The following is a 22,550-nucleotide window of genomic DNA, read 5'->3' as shown; positions in this document are numbered from 1 at the left end:
TCAGACTTTGATGTCACTTCCTTATTTCCTCAGTACAAAAGCAACCAGAACAGGCACATGGAGTGTTTCTCTCAGAGGAGATCTGGTAGATCCTAGTGAATAACAGAGTCAAGGAAGTTTCACTCAATAGAACCAACTCGAAGTGTCCTCAAGCCTATCCTTATTGAATATCATTTTCCTACTATGGTTAAATATAGTATTAACAGACCTCAACACATGTCAGTTGAATTGAATTGACAACACTCTTGATTTTTGTATTAAGTGTAAATAAGCTATATCTTTTTAGCCGAAGGGTGGAAGCTATATGAAAGACTTCCAATCAACAATACCTAATTTTAACTATTTCCTCTCTATCCGTACTGAAATATAAACATCGTCAGAAGTACACTCATATTTAATTTCTTTTATTTCAGTTTGTTGCCATTCCAGAGACTAGCATACTGGAAGGATTGAGTAAGTATTAAATTGTAATGTTGATAATAATTCTCCTTGTTCCTCCTTGGCAGTTACTGTTTTTCAGGTTAGATTAATTCCAACATTTTTCAATTAACATTTAATACTCTCCCACAATATACCTGACTTCTTACAGGCACAGGAGCCAATATAGTTGAATGCATTGTTTTGAAGGAAAAAAAAATCTCTTCCTTTTTATAACTCTTTAGTCAGGAAGACTTGGAACAGATTCAAGTCCTTAAAGACAATGAAATCTAGCAGTGTGCTTCTTCAATTTAGAACAGTTTCTACATCTCTTCTAGTTTAGAGAGTTGATAGGTCTTGTTAGCATATAGTTGAATGCACCATTTTGAAGAAAAAGTTTTTCCCCTTCTTTTAATTTGTTGCTTAGGAACACAACTCCTCCCTTTCTTGGAACAGATTCAAGTTCTTAGTGACAATGGAAGACTAGTTTAATTCCTACAATCCTTCAAGCTTAGTTCTTGTTTTACAAAGTTGTGGAAAAAGCAATTAAGGAAGATATGAGGAATGGAAGTCCCACCTAGCCAATTCTTGAATCAATTTGTTTATGAAATTTAGACACAGAATTTTATCATTGGCTAGTCTTCCTCTTCCCAAAACATTTGACTCAAATTAAGTGCCAGGAATGTTGCAAGGATTATACAATAAAGTTTCCTGGTCATTTCAAGATTTACTATATAATTTTTGGAGGTGTTATGGTTAGGGTGTTTCTTTCAGTCCACATTAACCATTCAAGTGAATAAAAAGCATTTGTCCACCTTGAGACAATATTCCCAACAGAAGTTTTTTAAAAGACTACATAAAATCTTTTAATATGGAAAAGTTAATCAACTCTTGTTCAGATCATAAGATTTTTAGTGCTATAAAATCTTGTCCAAGTCTTTTGGTTTAGAGATTAGGTATATGAAGCCCAGTGAGAGAAAACAACTTGCCTAAGGTTACAAAGTGGGGTCAAAACCTGTTGATTTTGTCAACTAGACTGGAATTGACTTCTAACCTGTGGGTGACTGAAGCAGAAACAGAGGAGTCCAGAGAAAGGAGAGTCAGGACATAAACATGATAACAAGCAGAAAATCACAGTTAACTTAAAAATAATTAAGAGTTCTGGAAAAGAGACTAGCACCATCTTGAGGTAGGTAGTTAGGCCTGGATTTTTCCTCTAAAGGTATTGAGACATTCTTCAATATTTAGTTGGTTCAGTGGATTTAGAACTAAGACTTTGATGTCACTTCCTCATCTCCTCATCATAATTAATTTTAGAATGAGGAAAATGATGTTTGCAAATAGAATCCCCCTTGCCTTCAAGAAGGAAGGCTTAAAACCCCTGCAACTTTGACTGCTTATTTACATAAAAGGGATTGGACACAACACAGTCATCCTTAAGACTTGAGACAGTTGTCACGATTGGCATTTCTTGGGACAATGCAGGTATTCTGTGGTCCTTTAGGAACAAATGATTGCCTCAAGTCTTGGAGGTCGTGATTACTTGGTGGGGAAGAGAACCAGAGCTATGATAGGAACAGAACTGCTGTGTCTGGAAGTTACAAAGAATAGGGATTGTGAATGTGTGATTGATGACCCCTGAAATAGGGGAGGTAAATCTCTCAATGAACACCTGGACCAAGCAATACACTTTGCCAGAGCAGAGCACAAAGGGTTATTGCTTTGCCAAGCTCAGGGCACAACCTGCTTGCCCTTAGCTCTGGGAAATAGGATGTCTCCAAAATATTTTGGCAATTCCAAATATATTTATTGAAGTTTTGCTTATGAACTGGTGTGCTTCCTATTAACATCAGTCAGTCACAGTTCAATTATCTTTTAGAAAAAGGATAGCTACTAATGTAGCATAGTAGTACAAAATCTTCCCCCATCAAAAAAAAATTCTGGGGCATATTGTCCAACAAATACACAGAGATACATGTGAAGTATAGGGTGCATGCATCTATCCAAAGGGTGATCAGACAGCTTCTGGTTACTTTAGGTAACTTCTTATTTGGTGCTAGGGATCATACTCCTTGAAGCCACTTCTTTCTTCCCTTTATTTGTTCATATTTGTCCTAGGTCTTTCACTTTATCCTCTTTACAACACTGCCTCCCAGTTGCTGTCATCTACTGGTCCAGTCTTTCCAATAACAGAATTTATTATAATTTTTTTTTGAGGGGGGGAGATGAAGTCTTTCTTGTCTTCCTCTGGCCTTACTCTTTCTCTACATTGTTGCTCTCTGTTACAGGCAAAAGGGTCTGTCACCTTAAGGTACTTGTGAGAATGGAATTCTCCACTACTTCATAGAGTTATTGATGAACCAAGTCAGCTACTCAAATTCCTGTTCTACTTAAGGTTCAATGGGGACATAACTAGCTTAATTAATGAATTAATTCAGATTTTTTTCCTTCTTTACCCATTAAGAGGTTCACACTTCATAAATAGAGCTTGTTTACACATTTATAGCTTCATCAGATGTAATCACCCTTACATTTAACATGTTGTATTCTATTAATTGATGGATGGGGAACCTCACTTTTATATTATTCTGCATCTTGAACATTTTCTGTTCTCAGAGTTTCAGGTGGAATGCTTTTGTAAAAGACCATAGTACCGTATCTTAATGATTTGGGGAAGTTTAGCATTGCCCATTTCCAGGGCTGTGTCTTTTACAAAAAAGATATTTTAGGAAAAGTCAATGTGACTGGAGTGGGAACACCTCCACCTCTTCCCTCCAGGTAAGTTAGGTGACTTTTTCCTTAAAAGGTACTGAAAACTTCCTTGAAACTTGATGGGTTCAGGGGAACTGATGGTTCAGGCTATTCACAACCCTTTCTGGTCAGGGGAGTACAAAACCACTATAAAGAGATCCAAATGCTATTTTGTGTTTGACTGGCAGAACACAATTGACAGCTTTTAGACAGTATTCTTAATGCATGCCCTTGTTGAACAGTTCTCTTTCTTCAATGGCTAAATAAATCTTTTTGTTCACTACAGAATAACTTGTATCTTACTTCATTCCAGTATTGGAAATAAACTGCCAGGGACTGATCCAATCGAAAATGTTAGACCAATTCCACTTTCTTCCATATCTTTAAATACATGATAGTGCATTTTAATAAAAAGATAATATTTTCTTAGGTTACTATGTTTCTTAGTGCCTGCAAGAAAGCTTTTCTAACCCAAAGTTGAACAAAAATGAATAGTGGGTTGGAAACATTCATTTCAAGTGAAGAATACTAGTTCAACAACTAGTTAAAATAGAAAGAGAATTAAACAGAAGTAATACTTTTTCTTTTATATAGACTCCTGGAGTACAGATCTATATCAGTAACACTTCCAGCCAACCTGAACCTTCTCCAAGTTCAGATGTCATAAAGCAGGGCGATGGTTGTGATGAGGGTTGTGATAAGACTATAATATCAGCTAGCACTGGTACCTTATAGGCACAGGCAATTTTTGAGAGTTGAAGCAGAGAAAAGGTCAATGATCAGACTAATTGACAATATCTAAAGTAAAATGGCTACACATGACAAATGCTAATGCTAATACTAATGTTATCCATGTAATGTACACCTTGTATGCAATTACATATGTTCATTGATACACTTAATTGCTATATGTTTAATATCTTCCTATTTTGTTATTATTTGTTTTTGTCATGTAATTATTCATTTGCTTTTTTTAATTAACCCTATGCCTGAATCATAGTTTTAGTTATGCTTAGTTGTGCTGTTAAGTATGTGCTGTGCACAAATGTGGATATTTTGTATAACCTACCACTGTTTTTATTGCTTTGATTTTATTCACTATTTTACATGAAGTATTTCTGAAACACCTACATGAAATAGTTCCTTCTCATAATTTAGACCCAGAGCTGCCAAAACAGTGATTTTTTGAGGATTTATTGTTAATGTATATTTGTTATGAATTACATCCTAAGATGATTACCTGGGATAGTGGGTTAATAATCCTTGTTCCATGAAATGCTAATGCAATCTGAAATCTTTTATTGAATAATTTGAGGTTGAGTGTACTCTAGCCTATTTTGCAGAAAGCTGCCTAATTTCAAACTCCAGGAGGAATGAAATAAAGGTTTGAGAATTTCTTGGCATTCTAGGATTTATATAAGTGGGAAAAAATTCCCCTCTGAGCTTGGAGAGCAATTTGGGACCATTACAAATGGGTTTGAGTCATGTCTTGAATCTTTCAAGGGATATACAACCTATGAAAGGCATACCTGTGAAAATGGAAGGAGTTAAGATTGCAAGAGCTCAGTAGGAAGTAGTATCAGCCACAGCAGTTCCCATCTTTGACTTAATGAGCTGGGGTGGAAAGATTCAGGGAGAGGTACAGGGGCAATAATGTTATTTTTAAATATTTTTGTCCTTCATTTTCAAAGAAGATAACAACATCAAGGAGGTGATGCCATGACAAACATGTGAACTGGATTTGGGTAAGGGAGTAAGGTGCCAGCCTCATTTTCTCCACCAGCATCATCTGGATCCTGTAGCTAGATATGAATCTGGATGACTGGAGATGGTCCTGGATGCAAGGCAATCGGGTTAAATGACTTGTCTAAGGTCACTAGTAAGAGTCAAATGTCTGAAGCTAGATTGGAACTCCTGTCCTTCTGATTCCAAGGACAGTGTTCTATCCACTGTACCACCTAGCTGCCTGGTAATAATTGAAAGGAGAATTGGAAAAGGGAAATATTGAAATGAGACTTAAATGAAGTAGAGAAGAGAGATATCAAGGAGGTCTAGTAAGCCCTGTAAGAATTTAGGAACAGAAGATATGAACTGAGGATGTTGATTCCACTCACATTTTTTCAGGGGCCAAAGAAAATTGTTTTCACATAAAATCCTATTATTTTCTCAATTTCCCTTCCCTATGCCTGTCCAGTATACTTTTATGTATTTAGCTTACTTCCTCTGAAAAAATGTTTCCTATATTCTGATTCTGCCTCATATATAAAAAAGATTAAGAAAGGTACAAATATAAAAAAAATTAAATTTAGGTCAAAGAATGAAAATTTGTCCTAATCTTAGTCATTTTTCTTCTTTGTGGCTCTAAGCTATTGTACTTTTATTAATAATTTTTCATTTGCTATATTCTCCATAAGGCAACAAAGACTTCCCAGGAAGCTGAAGGATGCTCTCCTGTCCCTATGGTGCTTGCTATTGTATCAATAGCTAATTATATCTCCAACTACCAATCTGAAAAAAGAAATGAGATAAGATGGAAATGAAAAAACAGGTGAAACAGCTCTATTTTCTTACACAAGAGATGAGAATGCAGAAAGGAAAAAGTACCTTTAGCAGTACTACTCATTAGAATCACTTATAAATTATATGCATATACTTCTGTACTATAATCCGGAATGAAATGGAAGGAAGACCACAAACAGAAGAAGTGGAAAAGATTTTTAAAATTATTTTAACAAGCTAGTTTCTTCAAAAAAGACAGTAGAACCACTACTCTTGGACCTTAATATCTCAGTCCCAGTTGTACTTATAGGAGGAGATAGAAATGATGTCGGAGAGAAAAAAATAGGAAAAAGTAGCTGAATTAGACCTAATGTATATAGACAAGTTCAGTTCTAGAAGTATCAAAATTCTTTGTTGAGAGATAGTTCTGAAAGAGGGGAAAATACCCAAGGAATGCCAAAAAAATCTCAAAACATTAATATTTGTACAAAGGATTATCAATAACTCTCAATCTATATGTCTACTTTCTATCACATAAAATATTAATTTATCTAATCATTAAGATAGGAAATTACTCATGAGAGTATTAAAGGAGACAAGTGGGATTTTGATAATTATTCAACAATGGAACATATTTATACCTTTTTCAATTAACTGAGAGAAGACTGTTGTCCTCAAAGATGCAAGAGGATTTGTACAACTTTAATTACCCTTGTTAAAATTAAATAAAGCAAAACATAAGGGTTAGATGTAACTGCTCTTTTACATTGAAATGGAGACATTCTAAAATGACATTACTCATATCAATAGGGGGAAATGCACTACCCCATTCTGTATGCCACAATAGAAACAGAAGGATTAAAATATTCAGCTTGGAAGAGCACAGTAGTCTTCTTTACTCAGCAAGACATAGCAGAATTTGCAAATGCTAAGAGCAACATTCTTCAAAGCAACCACAGGAAGATGCATAACAACTTTAAAAATGTGTTAGTTACATAAGCTCCAAGACAATGGGAAAAAAATCCAAGATTTTCTGTTTTAGTAAAGGCATAATGTAGGGAAGGAAAAAGGGAAACTGTAACTCATTAGCTAAATTAAAGGGTATAGGTACATGAATGATGAGAAAGAAAGGGGTGGGGATCCAATGCTATCTTTGAGACACATTTTATGTTTGCCAAGAAGTTACTATGAATGATAGCTTAAATTTTTTCCCAGAAGTCTAAAAATGATTGATGATGGAAATGCCCAGGGACAGTCTAGAAAATTGCTCTGTTTTAAAATAGCTGTATATCACATTCAATAGAGGAAAAAATCTCCTGAAATGTTCCGATATTCTGTTCTCATCTCTAAGTGTTCCCTCTTTAATCACTGACTAGGTGTAGTAATGAAGGTTACTAATCACCACTACCAAATGGGGGACTGAAGACTGGGTTCCTGGAGGGATGGAATGAGGATATGGAGGAGAAAGGAGGAAAAAGAAGTACTTGTCATCAAGTAGTAGCCTGCTGACTCTCAGACATAATTACTAATCCCTCAGCACTAAAGTATCCAGTTCTCTTACATCTTTCTTATCTGAATTTAAGGAACTGGGAATAATAATGGCATTTTAATTAGTGCTTTACATATATCATCTCATTTGAGCTTCACAACAATCTTGTAAAATAAGTGGTAGCCCCATTTTTACAAATGAAGAAACAAGTTTAGTTAGATTATAGTTATATCCAAGGTTATACCTTTCAAAGGTGACTAAAGCAATATTCAACTCTAGCCTTTCTAAACTTAAGCTAAAGTATTCACTATCCATTATATCACATAATATCTCAGTGGCAATGAGGTTGGTTTTAATGAAAGGGCCATCTATGCAGCAATTCAGCTTTCGTTTAATGACTTTAAAGTTTGAATTTTGTGGTAAGATGAATATTTGATCTCCAGTAGTGTTCCAGACTCACTTGTGTTCTTAAGCTACTATTTGCCCAGCGGTAAATAGAAGTTTTAGCAATTAGTGGATAGAATGCTAGAAGTCAGGAATGTGGGTTCCAGTCCTGTTTCAAACACTTAGTAGCTGTAGGACCTTGGACAAGTTACTTAATCCTTCTCAGCCTCAGTTTCCTCATCTGCAAAAATAAGGAGCCTAATAATACCTAACTCATAGAGCTGTTGTGGGGATCAGGTTTGAAATAATGATTTAAAGCACTTTGAAAAACCTTAATAAGGCCCAATGAGATTAAGATAAGATTTTGACTTCTTAGAAAGAAGGATCCAATGAGAAAAATAAAATGTTATTAGTGATAACCATATAAATAATAGTAATGTGCAAATTTGGAGTTTTATCATAAATGGACATGTCTATAAACATTTTCACTTAAAATTGAATACAAAGTCTTCTTCAGAAGGAAAAAGAAATAAGGCATTAGTTTGATGAGGAAGTTGAACTTAATGATCACCCTTAATGTCCTCTCCAAGTTTAAAATTCTATAATTCTAAATTAATATAGTTATGGAAGTGTGAATGAGCTTATGAAGATTACTTCTGAGATTTCAGGAAGTTTATATCTTTAATATCAATAAGCAAATAGGTCTTCCTTTACCTCCCTCACTTCTTTAACTCCTCAAAGGGGACAACTAAAAAAGAGATAGGAGAAAGAAGTTTCTTTTTCTCAATTCCCAGTAAGATATTTTCATTGCACTTCTCATATCCAAAGAACATCTGATCAAGTAAGAATTGAATTAAGAACAGAAGATGCTGCCATGTTCACAGCACTATGAATATGAGAATGAAGACCAATCCTCCAAGAATTGAAATATCCTTTTCTAAAGAATTTCAAAATTGTCATTTCCCTAAAAATGTATTTTATTTAATTTCTACATATGAATTGAATCTACACGGCCAATTTGATTCAACTGTCTATGAAATCTAACTGAATCATCTTAAGGAAAATACATCATGTACTCAAACAATTGATTATGATCAATCTTGTCAAGTGAGGAAATATAGACTGTTATTTTATGACTACTACAAAGATAATCAATATAGATTTTACTCATGCCTTGTCAGATATGGTTATTATTTCTCAAAGATCAACTTGAGTTGTGTGTAAAACAATTTTAAAATGTGGTCATATGTTATCTTAGACTCGTTATTAAATTTCAATTTAGAATCTCTTGTGTCCATATAATAGTGAAAGACATTAGGACAGCAATCTTTAGAATGACCACTTTTTACTCAGGTGGACTAATAGAGGATGGACCTTTGTCATCTTGGCATATATATTGGAAGCGTGACTAATATATTGACTTGTTTTGCTTATCTATACTATTTTTTTGTTGGAAAAAAGAGTTCTATTTGGGAGGGGCTGGGATGGTACTGAGAAGTGATAGTGTTCTAGAGGGAAAGCACCAATAAAAATTTTTTTATGTAAGGAAGTACATGCAGCAAATAACATTCTAAATATCACACAAGTACTTCTTCATTTTCACATAAGACACTGATGGACATGATCTCAAAACTATCCCCACGTAAAAACAAGATTCTTTTATACATTTTATACTTTTATACATTCTGTGCCACCTAATTTGAGACCAAGACCAAACCAGAGAATAGATTACATAACAGTTTAAATATTCTATGACCAGTTAAGTTATTTATATAAATATTTACTTATGATTTAGTTATATGTGTTTACAGATGACAATTTTTCCTCATTACTTACAAACCTGCCCTCAGGTATTGAATTCTAAACGACGTTACAAAATTCAATAATTTTTCACTGAATACATTGCACTTTTCATCTCGACTCTGGAAGGTTTAGGAAAAAAGGTAAGAAAAATAGACTTATTAGGTACATTTTCATGGTCCCATGCAAGGAGGATTGATGTAGTTGGTTACATAGTGAAGTATGAATCATCTGGGGATCTGACATGTTTTAGAACTGGAAATATGTTCTGATTAGAATTGGCAATTAAACACACACAGAGAATACTTGTAGTCATGATAAACTTCTAGTTCTCTGAACAATACTGTATGTTCCCTAATATTTCCCCAGATTGTAATTTTTCATTTCATTTATATGTTACTGAAAATTATCCTCATATATATTGCTTCAAAACTAACTGATTTTTCAAATGTTAAATGGAGACAAGGAAATTAGCAGGATGATTCATACAAAGTCTCCCTTATTTTTTAATTGAGTTTAACAAAAATCTCTATAATTAATCAGTTAATAGATATTTTTTGAGAGTCAATTAGCAAATTTTGAAATACTTGCTATTTTCCAGACACTGTGATAAGGCAAAAGCAGTCCTTCTCCTAAAGGAGTTAATATTCTAATAGGGGAGACAACAGAGAAACAGCTATGTTTCCAGACAAATACATATACACACACATGATAGTGTTACATGGGGGGAAAGTATAAACAAAACTTTTTTTTATCAAGTATACATGGATATTTAATGAATTTAGAATGTTTTATCATATATGTAATAAATTGAAGTGATTCTCACAAGGAAGGTAATAAGATTAAGCAGGACTGAGAAATTTTATTATATGTAAGGATACTATGAAAGGAATGAACATATGAAAATTCATCAGTATTTTAAGAGCTAAATAATAGTTTATTCATTCATTTATTTATTCGACATATATTTATTAAACTCCCAACATGTAGAAGAAAAACACTGTTTTAGTACTTTGGAGAACATAAGAATATATGACAAATCCTTCTCTCAAGGATTTCATGGCTGGGAGAAGAGTGTACAATCTATGATGACCACCACCACTACCAATCTGGGGAAGCATGTGATAAATGATTAAGTAATTGGATCGGAGAATATGTTCTGTAGTGGTTCCCTCTCAAAAATGTGCATTCATTGTCACTCTGAATGCTGTAGAAAGGAAAAGGAATATAGGTAGCAATGTACTGGTAAATGTCTAACAATTTGGTCCTCTAAGAAAAAGTACACATAATATAATTTTAATTTTTGCGCATTACCAACATTTTCTTTACCCTTTTTTAGTTTAGACGATAAACAAAACAATAAATTAAACCTATATATATATATATATATATATATATATATGCATATATGTGTGTGTATATGTAGCATTTGTTTATTTTTCGGGGTTCAAGTGCTTGCATTTAGAATTTAACTATTGGTTTTTATGAGACTGTGCAAGCTAGCTCTCATCCAACCCTGGATTTATGTAGGTTATTGAAGATTGAGAAAGATTTTAATGGGTAGAGAGGAGAACAGGATAGCATTTCAGGTGGAGGAAATAAAATGAGCTCTAAATATTGAGGTGAGGAAATCTGGGGTATATTTAGGAAACTAAGAATAAATCAGTTCAATTTATTTTATTTCAAAGTATTCTATTTTAAAACAATTTCAGAAGTGGAATATATTAGGAAATAATAATGATGATTTTTATGGAGAACTTCTCTATGAAGTCCCAAATTTATTCAAAAGAGATCTCTAGGGGTGGCTAGGTGGTGCATTGGATAAAGCACCGGCCCTGGAGTCAGGAGTACCTGGGTTCAAATCCAGTCTCAGATACTTAATAATTACCTAGCTGTGTGGTCTTGGGCAAGTCACTTAACTCCGTTGCCTTGCAAAAGAGATATCTAATTAAATGTCACCCCCATTAAATATCTCAGTGTCATTGTGCAGTGATAAGAAAATATCTTACTAATTTAGGGAAATTACTCCTATGTCTATATGAATCAAGTAATGCTTTTACATTTAGGTTAATCATTTTAATAGCCTATTCAGATCAGAGGTAATAATCATAAAGGTTATCTTAATTAAATCAATGTGGACTTGTGTTATATGTTTTTACAGTGTCTTTGAAGAATCCTACATATCTTTCTTATCTCCTGATTTATTTCATGGAATAATTTCCGAATATTCTGAAGGGGATAAGGATTTAACCCTTTATTCTTTTACATTGTGTCATCTATATTCTTGGAGTAATTCTGAGTAAATGAATAGGAAAAACTAGACAATGATGGTATATGCATTCAGTAGTAACTGTTTAACAACTGGCTCTCCAAGATACCTCCAACCTCTCTCTCCCCCCCTCCCATACCTGACAGAATTTTAAATTATTAATATTTTCTCTATCATTTAAAAATATTAAAAATCAATAAAACAATTAATCAAGCTCTGATTTGTCGTGTTTGTTCATTTTCAGGTGTAAAAGTTCATACTGCAAATTTAACAATCCATTCTTTAGAGCTAGGAAGAGATTGTTCAACATATGCCTACATGCATTCTTTTTCTAAAAGGCATTTCAGAAGAAATGTAATCAGATGGTTTTCAGTAAAGAAAAAAATTAAAAAGTCATCAGAAATTTGAGTTGTCAAGTAGCAAGAACGTTAATAAATAAACTGAATTATGTAATGACAATTAATGCTCAAAATAAGTAGCAGAAGATTAGTTGAAGCAATGACCCTCACCTACATTATAATGACTGGTTATGAATGATAGAAAGTTAGAATTGGAAGGGATCTTAGAGATAACTTAGTCTCATGCTTTAATTTATTATGGAGAAATTTAAGGTAGAGATTTTTTAAAGTGACTTCTATTTGCTTAAAAATAAAGCCCATTCTCCTCAATCTGTTTTTCAAGGTCATAGAATATGACAATTCCTCCACACCAACTTAATTCTTTATCTTCTCTCTTACTGCTCCCTACACATACCCCATGATCCTGTTAAATAAGATAATTAATCCTGAAGGTCTACATTTTCCTGACACTCCAAGACTTTACTCCTGTCCTTCATCCATATCACCAACTTCCAAAAGTTTATCTAAAATTCCAATATGAAAGCTATTTTATCTAAATCCTAATTTTGGAGTTTACATGCCCTATAAGTTTTTTTTAAGTCATCTCAATTCCACCTTCTAACATCAACTTCTCTAATACATATTGTTATTTTTTTTTCATTTTTTAAATCTCTAATATAGTATTATCTTCTGACAGGTCTTTTAGCCATTTGTGAACTTATTTTAGTTATTCAACTAGGTTGTAAAATCCTTGATGCCAATGTTCTGTCTTATTAAGTTTTGCATCCTTTGTAGAATCTTGCATAATTCCTTATAGATCACATATTATATGAATAATTATTCAATAAAAATTTTGTGATTTGATATAAAAACAGTTGAGTTCATGATGAAGTATGAAATTGTACTTAGGAATGTTTTGTGTTGTAAGGATATTTTGAGACTTAGATTTGCAAAATGTAATTAATTAATTCATACATTATCTAAATAAATTACATAAAAGTATATTTATACATACAAAATTAAAAAACATGGACATGTATATTGAATGAATATATGTACAAACTAAGTTTCACAACTATGTTTGTACTACTTTACATTGTGCCACTGATTACCTGATGGAGTCTTAGATAGACAAAATATCTCAGATCAACTGAAAATCAATGTAGTATTTATTTATTTTTGCAACTTCAAACTCTTTTTAGTATTAGAAATGTCACAATACCAACACAAATATTTCAACCATTTTCATAAGCTCTATGGAGATCATGATAAAATTCTCTATGCTTTCCATATATTCTGAAATTAAAATTCTCAGTAATTGTAATTCTTGCATGTAGTTTTTCTGAAGAACTCTTTAAAATGCTCTGCTCTGATAAATTCCATAATAAATAGGTATAGCTACAACATGTATGTACACATACACACATGTAAATGTATATATGCAAGCACACAATACATACAAACAACGATAACTGGTCAATTCTACGCAACTAAAGTTAAATAACTGTCTAAGAAAATAAGGTGATGTAAAATCACATTTTAGTCCTTTGAGTACCTGTGCAAGAGAATTATTTAATTCTTTAATTTTGGGGTATTTATGTTGTCCAAGTTAAATGAATAGCAAATGTAGACTCTCTTCTCTTTACTGACTAGAGAATCACCTTCTCAGAGGTCATCTATATGCAACAACAAATATTTATTAAGTACTTATAATGTGCAAACCACAGTATTATGTTCATGCAATTCAAAGTTAAACATATAACCTAATTTTGCCCTTGAGGAGTTTTCAGTCTGTGTGTGTGTGTGTGTGTGTGTGTGTGTGTGTGTGTGTGTGTGTGTGTGGAGAGATATGTGAAGACACAAATGAACAATTGAGAGAATACAATTGGTTTGCCTGTCTCTAAATGAAGTGTAGATATAGGCTTTACATCTCCCTGCCTCCTACCTATAGGCTGTCCTTCACCAATGATTACTAGTATTCTGTTTAGAGTAGTTAATAAATAATGTTCATTTTCATAACTAGAAAAAGTATATGGCACACTATTCTAACCTTCTATCTTCAAAATATAATTGGAAATTTTGGGATCCTAAAAAAAATTTTTAGAAAGGGTCTACTTTCTTATTTTTATAACAAATCTCTATCTAATCCCTATGACAAAAGCTAACCAGACAAATCTTTTGAGAAAAAAATCATAGACAGATGACCTTTCCTGAAGATATTAATGCATGTGAATTATATTCTATTGGGTTAATCATTGTCATTAACTGAAATGTGTCTGGAACCTCATCAATATTTTAAAATAATTGTGGTAACAGCCAAGATTTTACTTTGACCTGAAATGACAGCTCTTTTCCAGGACAAATGAAGCATCTCCTAGGAAAAAAAAATTTTAATACATCATTATGTCTGATCATTCTGTTCTTAAGCTTTACTTTCATAGAATTTAAATTTTCAAGATAAATTCCTAAATTCTAAAGGTTACATTCTGCTGCCAAGTCAGTGAATGAAATGTTCTCTTTGAACTACTCTTCTTGATTTTATTCATATAAAATTAGTTTTTCTCAACTGTCGTTCTATACATCAATATAGACCAGCAGCAACACCATTAATTCTTTAATAATCTGTAAAACTTTTCTACCATAAGACCTTCTTGAATTCTATGAATTTAAAAATTGACTCAACCTCCACATCTTCCTGTTCCTTCTAATGCCTAGCTTTCTCCCAACTATGGATTTTTCTTTTTCTCCAGGTTGTAGCCTCTATCCTTCTGCCCTCTATAACCCTGAGATCCTAGAGAATGGCATGGGTTTGCTAGTCTAAAATATAATTTGGATCAGTAAACCCCGATCTAGATGATATTTTTATGGTGTATTTCTTCTTTGAACATATTTTCTTTATTTTTTGCCATAGATGGGGCACATTTTTATAAAGTTTGTTAAGGACAAAGGATATCATGACTTTTTGTTTTTTATTTTTTTTCAAAGCAATGGAGTTATACATTTAGGCAATTATTAAGTATCTGAAGTCAAACTTGAACTCAGGTCCTCCTGACTATAGTGCTCTATCCACTGCACCATCTAGCTGCCCTATCATGATTTTTTGACTTAACAGTTTGTTATCATCCTGAGGAGAGAAGTGGTATCTCTTTTATTTTACTTTTTAAAAAATATATAATCATTTTTGCTTAATTAAAATCTTTGATAAAAGAATATAAAGAAACTTTTGGACTGGAAGGAACCCAGGAATTATTTAGCCCAATCTTCTCTCCCTATTTCCTGGGGGAGGGGGAACTGAATCCTGAGGATAGGAACCAATATGAGCAAGTTAAGACAGGAAATTAGTGGTAGAACTGAGATTGAAGTCCAGTCCTCCTGAGTCTGAGTCTAGTGCTTTTACCACTTCATTAATTTTGGTCATAATCAGTATAATGGAGGGAGTTTGGATAGATATGAAAAAGGATACTACCATATTTCATCCTCATAGCCATTTAGTAATGTTTGTTACTTTGTAGCTTCTATTTCTCAGAATTCACTCAAATGTACTGAGATGATCTAGTTACCCATAAGCCAAAAGATGAGCTTACTAGGTTATTCAGAACTATTTACACAATTAAAAATACCATCAAGAAATGAATATTCAACAAAAGAATGAAAAACACAAAACTTCTTGTATTTTAATGGAAGGCATATTAGTATTTTTATCATTAGCTTTATTAATTTGATGCTTAGAACACCCCTACTGCTCAGTACCCTAGAACTGGTCAATAATACATCTGAAGTCATATCTGCATTCTTCCTCAATCCTAGAGGCAGCATTCTTGTTGCATCTTCTTGTCAAAGAGCTGTTCTATCTCTGCTGCATAACAACATCACCAGAGTGCTTCTGTTTTTCCTTATTGATTTATAGAGTTCAATGATGTTTAATTGTCATTTACTTTATGACTAAAATGTATGAATGTCATGTTTATTTCTTTTGATTTTATATTGTACTCTTACTATTGTCAAGTATTTGTTTAATCCTATAAAACACAGTATTTGATCAAAATACTTGTAAGTCTATTCCCTGAAATGTTGTTACTGAAGGATTTTGTTTAGGGTGAGCTTCCAAATTGCTATGCACTTAGTGAGCATTGTGGTGAATAGAGTTTAATATTACTTTCTTAACAAACTGTACTGATATTCCTCCTTGTTAGGAAACCAACATTCTGAGGTGATTGTGGTAAAGCAAACTTACCCACTTGGTAGCTTCAGCCTCACAAACTAGAAAAGGATTAACTTAGTTGTTTCACAGAGATTTCCTTCTCTGTGGAATTTAGCTTTAGAATTAAAAAAATAACCGAGAAAGGAGAAAGGGAAGTTAAGAAAAGATCAGGGAGACTCAAAATAAAGGGATCTATCTATCATCTATCTATCTATCTATCTATCTATCTATCTATCTATCTATCTATCTATCTATCTATCTATTGGATGAGAGAATTTCCCATATATTCAATCAGCTGCTTTGAGATTTTCTCTGCTCTTTGCCTGTGATACTTAAATATGAGATAATTTCCTTCTATGGCATTTCTGTTAGTCCTCACTGATCACTCTACTATTTTCATAGAAATAATTATTGTCCCCAGTAAATAGAAGTTAAGTGAGAGTGGTTTTAGACAATTATGAATGTGATTAATCATCTATGTACCCTTGGGCTTACTTAATCTCTTTGTGTCTCAGTTTCATCAACTGTAATATGTTCTTTCCAGTTTCATCAACTGTAATATGTTCTTTCCAACTCTAAAATCTCAGAATTCTATTAGCTTTCCTTGATTTAATTGCTAAGCATCTCTCCTTTCTATTTGCAACTTGTGTTTTTATAGATGTCGATAACAAAAGTTCATTGGTTGCTATCTTTGATACATATATTTTTTGCTCTACTGTATGCAAAATTATTAGTATTATTTTAACTTTTCAAAAGATGAATTCTCTCAATTCTTTGCTTCATTCCATCTGTTGTTTGTATTACTTTCAATAGATGGTGCTCTTTTCTTGGAGACGTATTGCCTTCTTATTCCTCTTTAGAAGATCAGAGAAATTAATTTTGTCCTTAATCAGTCATTAATTAAAGAAATGTGATATATAAGCACAAAAAGAACTATTCTATGTAACTTCTAACATTATGGAGATGAAAGTGGTGACTAGAGATCCTCATTGAGACAAATTATCATCTGTTGAAAGGTTAAAGTAAATATTAGAAGTAAACCTTAAATGGCATACTCATACATGTAATATGGTAGAAAACAACAAATCAGGTACTTGCATGCAAATATTACTTTGAGATAAATATTTAACATTAAATCTTTGTAAACAGCAAAATATTTTCATCACAAAGTCCTTCTTCTTTCATCACTCCTACTCATTAATACAATCTAAGTATTGAATATACATATGCACACTGCCGAGAAATGGTCTACTATTTTCTAGGAAATTTGGAGTTTCTCTATTTGAACGGAAGTTGATGAGGCATTATCTGAAAGATGAGATCATTGAACAAATACACTTAATTCTACAAATGTGGTTTGGAATTTTCTCCCTAGAAACCTTTTCTGGCAGTTTAAGGAGCAGAAATTTAGCACTCATCTATTACTTCTAAAAGGCTCCATCCCTTTCCGAATCTCGATAATAAATTCAAAAATGTTAATCAATCCCATTGAAACCTCTGTAACATTTCCTTATTGCAGGAGACTTTCACGCAGACTTTTCCAGTTCTCCTGCAGCTTCTAGCTGCCTATTTCTCCATCAATGATGCTCCTAACACCCTAACATGCTGCTCACAGCAGAAATAAATGTTTGAGAGAAAGCTCTCTAGGACAAGCTTTAATAAAGGCACCTTCCATTGGACTTAAGGGATGAGGGATTGTGGTCACTCTGGAAGACTGACAATGGAATGGAATGTAGTAAGGGATGTCACTGGGAAGGGTGACAAGCTATAGCTTACAGAACAACACCTGGGAAATCTAAACCTCTCCTATTCTCCAATAAGGAAGAACGGTTAGAGCTCAATTGTCATTTTCAAGTCTCTCTTCTTTCAGCTCAGGGCAAGGGAGGTTATTTCTCTCCCTTCTCTGCTTCCATTGGACTCTGAGTGACAAGGCGCTGTCCTGGGCTATGCTTTACAGTCCCTGCTAGTACTTTGTAGGTACATCTTTGACTTTGACACAATTTCGGTTCTCTTTTAATTGAATAGAGAAACAGAAAAGCTCGCTTTCCTTTTGATCGTGCAGCGCTCCCCCTCCCCGCTCCCATCCCCCTGCTTTTTCTCACCTCCCTGGTGCATCTTTTTTTCTTTCTGCGGCCAAACTTCCCCCACTTAACCTCCTCCTCCCGCCTTGTCTAGCGGGATTAAGTATCTCGGGAGTGCTTCCTTTGCCTTAGCGGTCCGGCCCTGGGTCGCTGGCTGCTTTCTTACCTGATAATCACGTACATGACCAGGAAGTTTCCAAAAAGCCCCACGACACAGACGATGGAATAAAGGGCCATGATGGTGATGGCGGTGACCATGGACGGACTCCCAGTGGGTGGGCATAGGTTGCCTCCCCCGCCCCCGGGCTCGGAGCGGTTGGGACCACTGCAGGGGTCGGACAGGTTTCCATCCAAGCGGGACAAGTTCATCCATGCCCCAGGTGGCGGTGTTGGGGAGCACCTGGAGACCAGAGAGTAGGGGTCGGAGCACCCGCTGGAACTGGCTGGAAAGGTGCTGCTGTTCATGTTGCTGACGACGGTCGGTCTGGGAGTCCAAGCTCCCGAGGTAAAAGCCGCAATTCTAGTCCCACCAGGTTGCTGCTCCCGCCGCCACGCTCTTCTGGCTGCTCACGGAGAAACCCAACTGCAGCCGGGAGAAGAGAGCCAAGCTAAAGCAAAGGGGAGCTCTAAACGGCTGACATTGTCCTGCTGCTAGCAGCCCCCTCCCATTCCGTGCACACACACACACACACCGAAGCGCAGCTCAGGGAGGGGGCTAGGAGGGCTAGGAGGTCGGGTGAGCAGGAAGGAAAAGGAAGGAGCCTGGATTTTGCGCAAAGCTATCCGAGTTGTCTGTCTCCCCACTAGGCTCTCACATGTGCTTGTGTTAGCTTACGTGTGTAAGTAAGGTGGGTGGTAGGGGAGGGAGGGAGAGAAGGGGAGGGGGGAAGAGGGAGGAGAGAGAGAGAGAGAGAGAGAGAGAGAGAGAGAGAGAGAGAGAGAGAGAGAGAGAGAGAGAGAGAGAGAGAGAGAGAGAGAGACAGAGAGAGAAGGAAAGGAGAGGGGTCTGAGATTCTCTTAGATTCTCCCAGTCTGGCGGTTTTGTCCCTTTTTAGTTTGGCAGGAAAGACATAAAACTATTGCGCTACAATCCCTAAACCACAACCCTCTACTCTGCTCTTCTACCTTTTTGCCCCATCTAATTTCATTGCTTCCTCCCATATCTACTTGAAAGAAAAAAAAAGAACTTGACTCAATTCCATCAACTATGTTTCTTCTCCAGTGATAAGGGAAAGAAGTTGGTGGAGAGCAGTTGAAGCAATATATAATATAGAAGTCACCCAGGAAGGGGTAAATGCTGAATTGATCAGAATAAGGTATCCTCCAAGTGTTCACTGCCAGGACAAAAACCTCCATTTGCCAATTTCTAACAGCAAAGAGCATCGCAGACTATCAAGACACCATTTAATTTGTTTTGTCTGATATAGCATTTGCATTCAATGAGGCTTTGCTATGGTTTTTCCAATGGAATTTAAGACCTTCTCCCCTTAAAAGTTGAAGGAATTATCTACAAAAAAAGACAAAACAAAACTGATCACCAAAATAGATCAAGATGTACAGACAAATAATTTTGAGCCCCTTTCATTCTGAATGACATATATGAATGGTCTTAAAATTATATCAGAGTAAAAACTTTCATAGGCTAGAAGTACTTTTCTGGGGAGAAAGCTCCCATAGACCAAAATATGAGACACAAAATGGTGTGGTGCAAAGAACCCCAGGGATAGAGTTAGGAGATTTAGAGTTTAGTCCTTATTCTATCATCAATTACATTTGTATTCTTTGACATATTATGCCTATCTTAGCCTTTCCAATTAAACTAGAGGGTTCCTCATAACCATCCTAATTCTGAAACTCTTTTGTGTGCTGCTAAAATCACAATTCTGTAATGGTTTGATGTAAAAACCTCATGGGGGAAAGATTAATAATCATAAAACTGCAAAAAAATCTCTCAGGATTATCTAGTTAGCCAATTGCCTTTAGGAAGAAAGTATTCATTGCTCCCATTTTGCAGACTGAATTATTTCTGAAATAGCTTTTCTCTCCCAGTCAATAAAAATCATATTTGCTTTGGGGAAGACATTTATAAATTAACTTGTGCCCATTCATTTTTAAATAAGAAGATTAATATGGAAATCACCATAATTTTCTCAACTCTTCCTCTGCAAAGGGAAAAATAAAAGTTTTCTAATATAGGTAAATATTTAACTTCCTTTTAAAAGGATGCAATTGTCATAGAAGTTGGTAAACTCACTTTTTAAAATTACATGCTTTGGAAACAGGTATTAACTGTTTGATGTTCCACATGTGGTTTATTCATATTAACATATCCAAGTTTCATATTTTAGACCATAGAATTCAGTAATATGAAATAATTTATTAGATAAAACCCAAAATAATGAAAAATCCATGCTTTATAATGATAGATTGAAAGAAATAAATGTTAATGGAATTGTTTAAATTTAACTGAGTTTTGCACTGTCATAACAACTCCATGACCATTTAATATAGCCTGAAATCTTTGAGGTTATATAAACTTGCAATACTCACTTCTTATATAATCCAGGAATGACCATTTGTCCTTTGATCTAAAATTACTATCATAAAGCAAACCAGTCATCATTGGTCTTTCAAAACAGCATTTGTCTGTATTGTCTATATAAATATCTAAACAGTACTTAAGATAAGGATATAAACTTTGTGTGAAAAGAGTATGCTAGTAATTAAGGTTTCAATTATGAATGCTTATTTGATGTTTTATCATTAGTTTCTATGTATACCCAACAGAGTTCTTATGTTTACTGAAATTTTCTTATAATTATTGAAAATTTCTGTTAATAATGCATGGAATTATCTAATAAAGAGGTACCTAAGAAATTGAATATAAATGAATAACAATTTACATGAAATTGGTGCTTTAAGCTTGCAAAGTATTTTCACAACACTTCACAATAACTTTGGGAATTATCAAGCCTCCCTCTAATTGTTCCTTCTAAGTGTCCTTTCCTTCCCCTCCAACTCTTCCCATCTTTCTTCTCTTCATTTATTCTCTTCCCTCCCTCCTCCACTTTCCCTCCCTTCCTCTCCCTCCCTCCCTTCCCCTTCCCCTCCCTCCCCCTCCCGTTCCTTCTTCTCCCCTCCCTTTCCTTCCTTTCCCCTTTTCCTTTCCTTAACTTTTCCCTTTTCCTTTCCTCTCCTGTCCTCTCCTCTCCTCTCTTACATTTCTAATTTAACCCAACTCCTTGCAATAGCGAACTAGTACTTTGGGAAGAATTAAATAGATTACCATGGTTCTAGGACTTAATGCCAGAACTTGTTCCATCCTACACAATAATTCATTAAGATGTATTTCAAAACAATACATTTGGTCATTCTATTTAGGAAAACATTGAAAAAAATAATTTGAAATATTCAGGTATATTTGATTGCTTTTGGTCTGAATATAAATAGGCTGAACTTCTTTCTTTCCCAATAGACCAAGTTAAATGTATACCCTGAGTGTGGCCTGTGATAGAGGCTATTTTTTAATACTCAGATGTGCAAATGAATTTGGCATATCATTGATTTGTGAGTTTGTCCAAAGATGCAGATCAAAATTGGTACATCTCTGATTATCTTGTGTGACTTTATCCATAGCCCATGGATAGTTTACCACAGGTCATTTACCCATCTTTACAGGAATGTTTTGTGCTTTCTTCCAGAATGTTTAGAGAGTTAGTGATCACTCTTGCCAACTCCTGTCATTCCTTAAACTTGCCATGTGACTTTACCATCTTTTCTTCCTTTTATATAAATCCAAGATAACATCTTCTATTTTTGTTCTTCTTAAGAGTTTCTTGTTGGGTATGTGTTATAGTATGTTCACACCCACCACCCACCTTTCCATTGACCTTATGCTTAGTTTCTTGGAGGCAGTAGTATTCTATTTCTTTCCTTCTTCTGACTCTGGACTTTTAAACTATGCCTTACCCACCTTCACATCCTAGAAACTATACTCAGTGACTTGGACTTTGATGTCTCAGGACATTTCTTCACTCCTCCTTCCCTTTTCTCCCATTGTCAGGTTTCCTTCCTGAAATCTTCATTTTGGGGAAGTACCCTCTCAGTTTGGCCATCCTTCATACCCTTCTATCACTGCTTCTGAGTCTATGGACCTCACCACCATCCTATATCCCCTCCCTATTTCTTAGCTCCCTTTGTATATTGTCTTCCACCAGTAAAATGTAAATTCTCTATGGGGAGGATTGTCTTATTTTTTTCTATTGGTATCTCCAGTGCTTAAAGGAACAGTGACTGACACACAGTAACCACTTAAATACTT

At 34.6% G+C, this 22,550-nt stretch overlaps 1 protein-coding gene across 1 annotated transcript in view; it reads right to left on the bottom strand.

The window, feature by feature from the left end:
- OPRM1 (opioid receptor mu 1) overlaps positions 1-18,827 on the bottom strand; it is a 62,623-nt gene extending 43,796 nt beyond the window's left edge. Inside the window, exon 1 of the mRNA XM_074190283.1 lies at positions 18,396-18,827. Coding sequence (XP_074046384.1) covers positions 18,396-18,694 — 299 coding nt within the window. The 5' untranslated portion in view covers positions 18,695-18,827. The remainder of the gene's footprint in view (positions 1-18,395) is intronic.
- Between the last annotated feature and the right edge of the window lie 3,723 nt (positions 18,828-22,550).

The sequence above is a fragment of the Macrotis lagotis genome, chromosome 5 (assembly GCF_037893015.1).
Source record: "Macrotis lagotis isolate mMagLag1 chromosome 5, bilby.v1.9.chrom.fasta, whole genome shotgun sequence".
NCBI classification, from domain to species: domain Eukaryota; kingdom Metazoa; phylum Chordata; class Mammalia; order Peramelemorphia; family Peramelidae; genus Macrotis; species Macrotis lagotis.
Note: the sequence above shows the minus strand (reverse complement) of the source record. Positions and strands in the feature narration are given on the sequence as shown.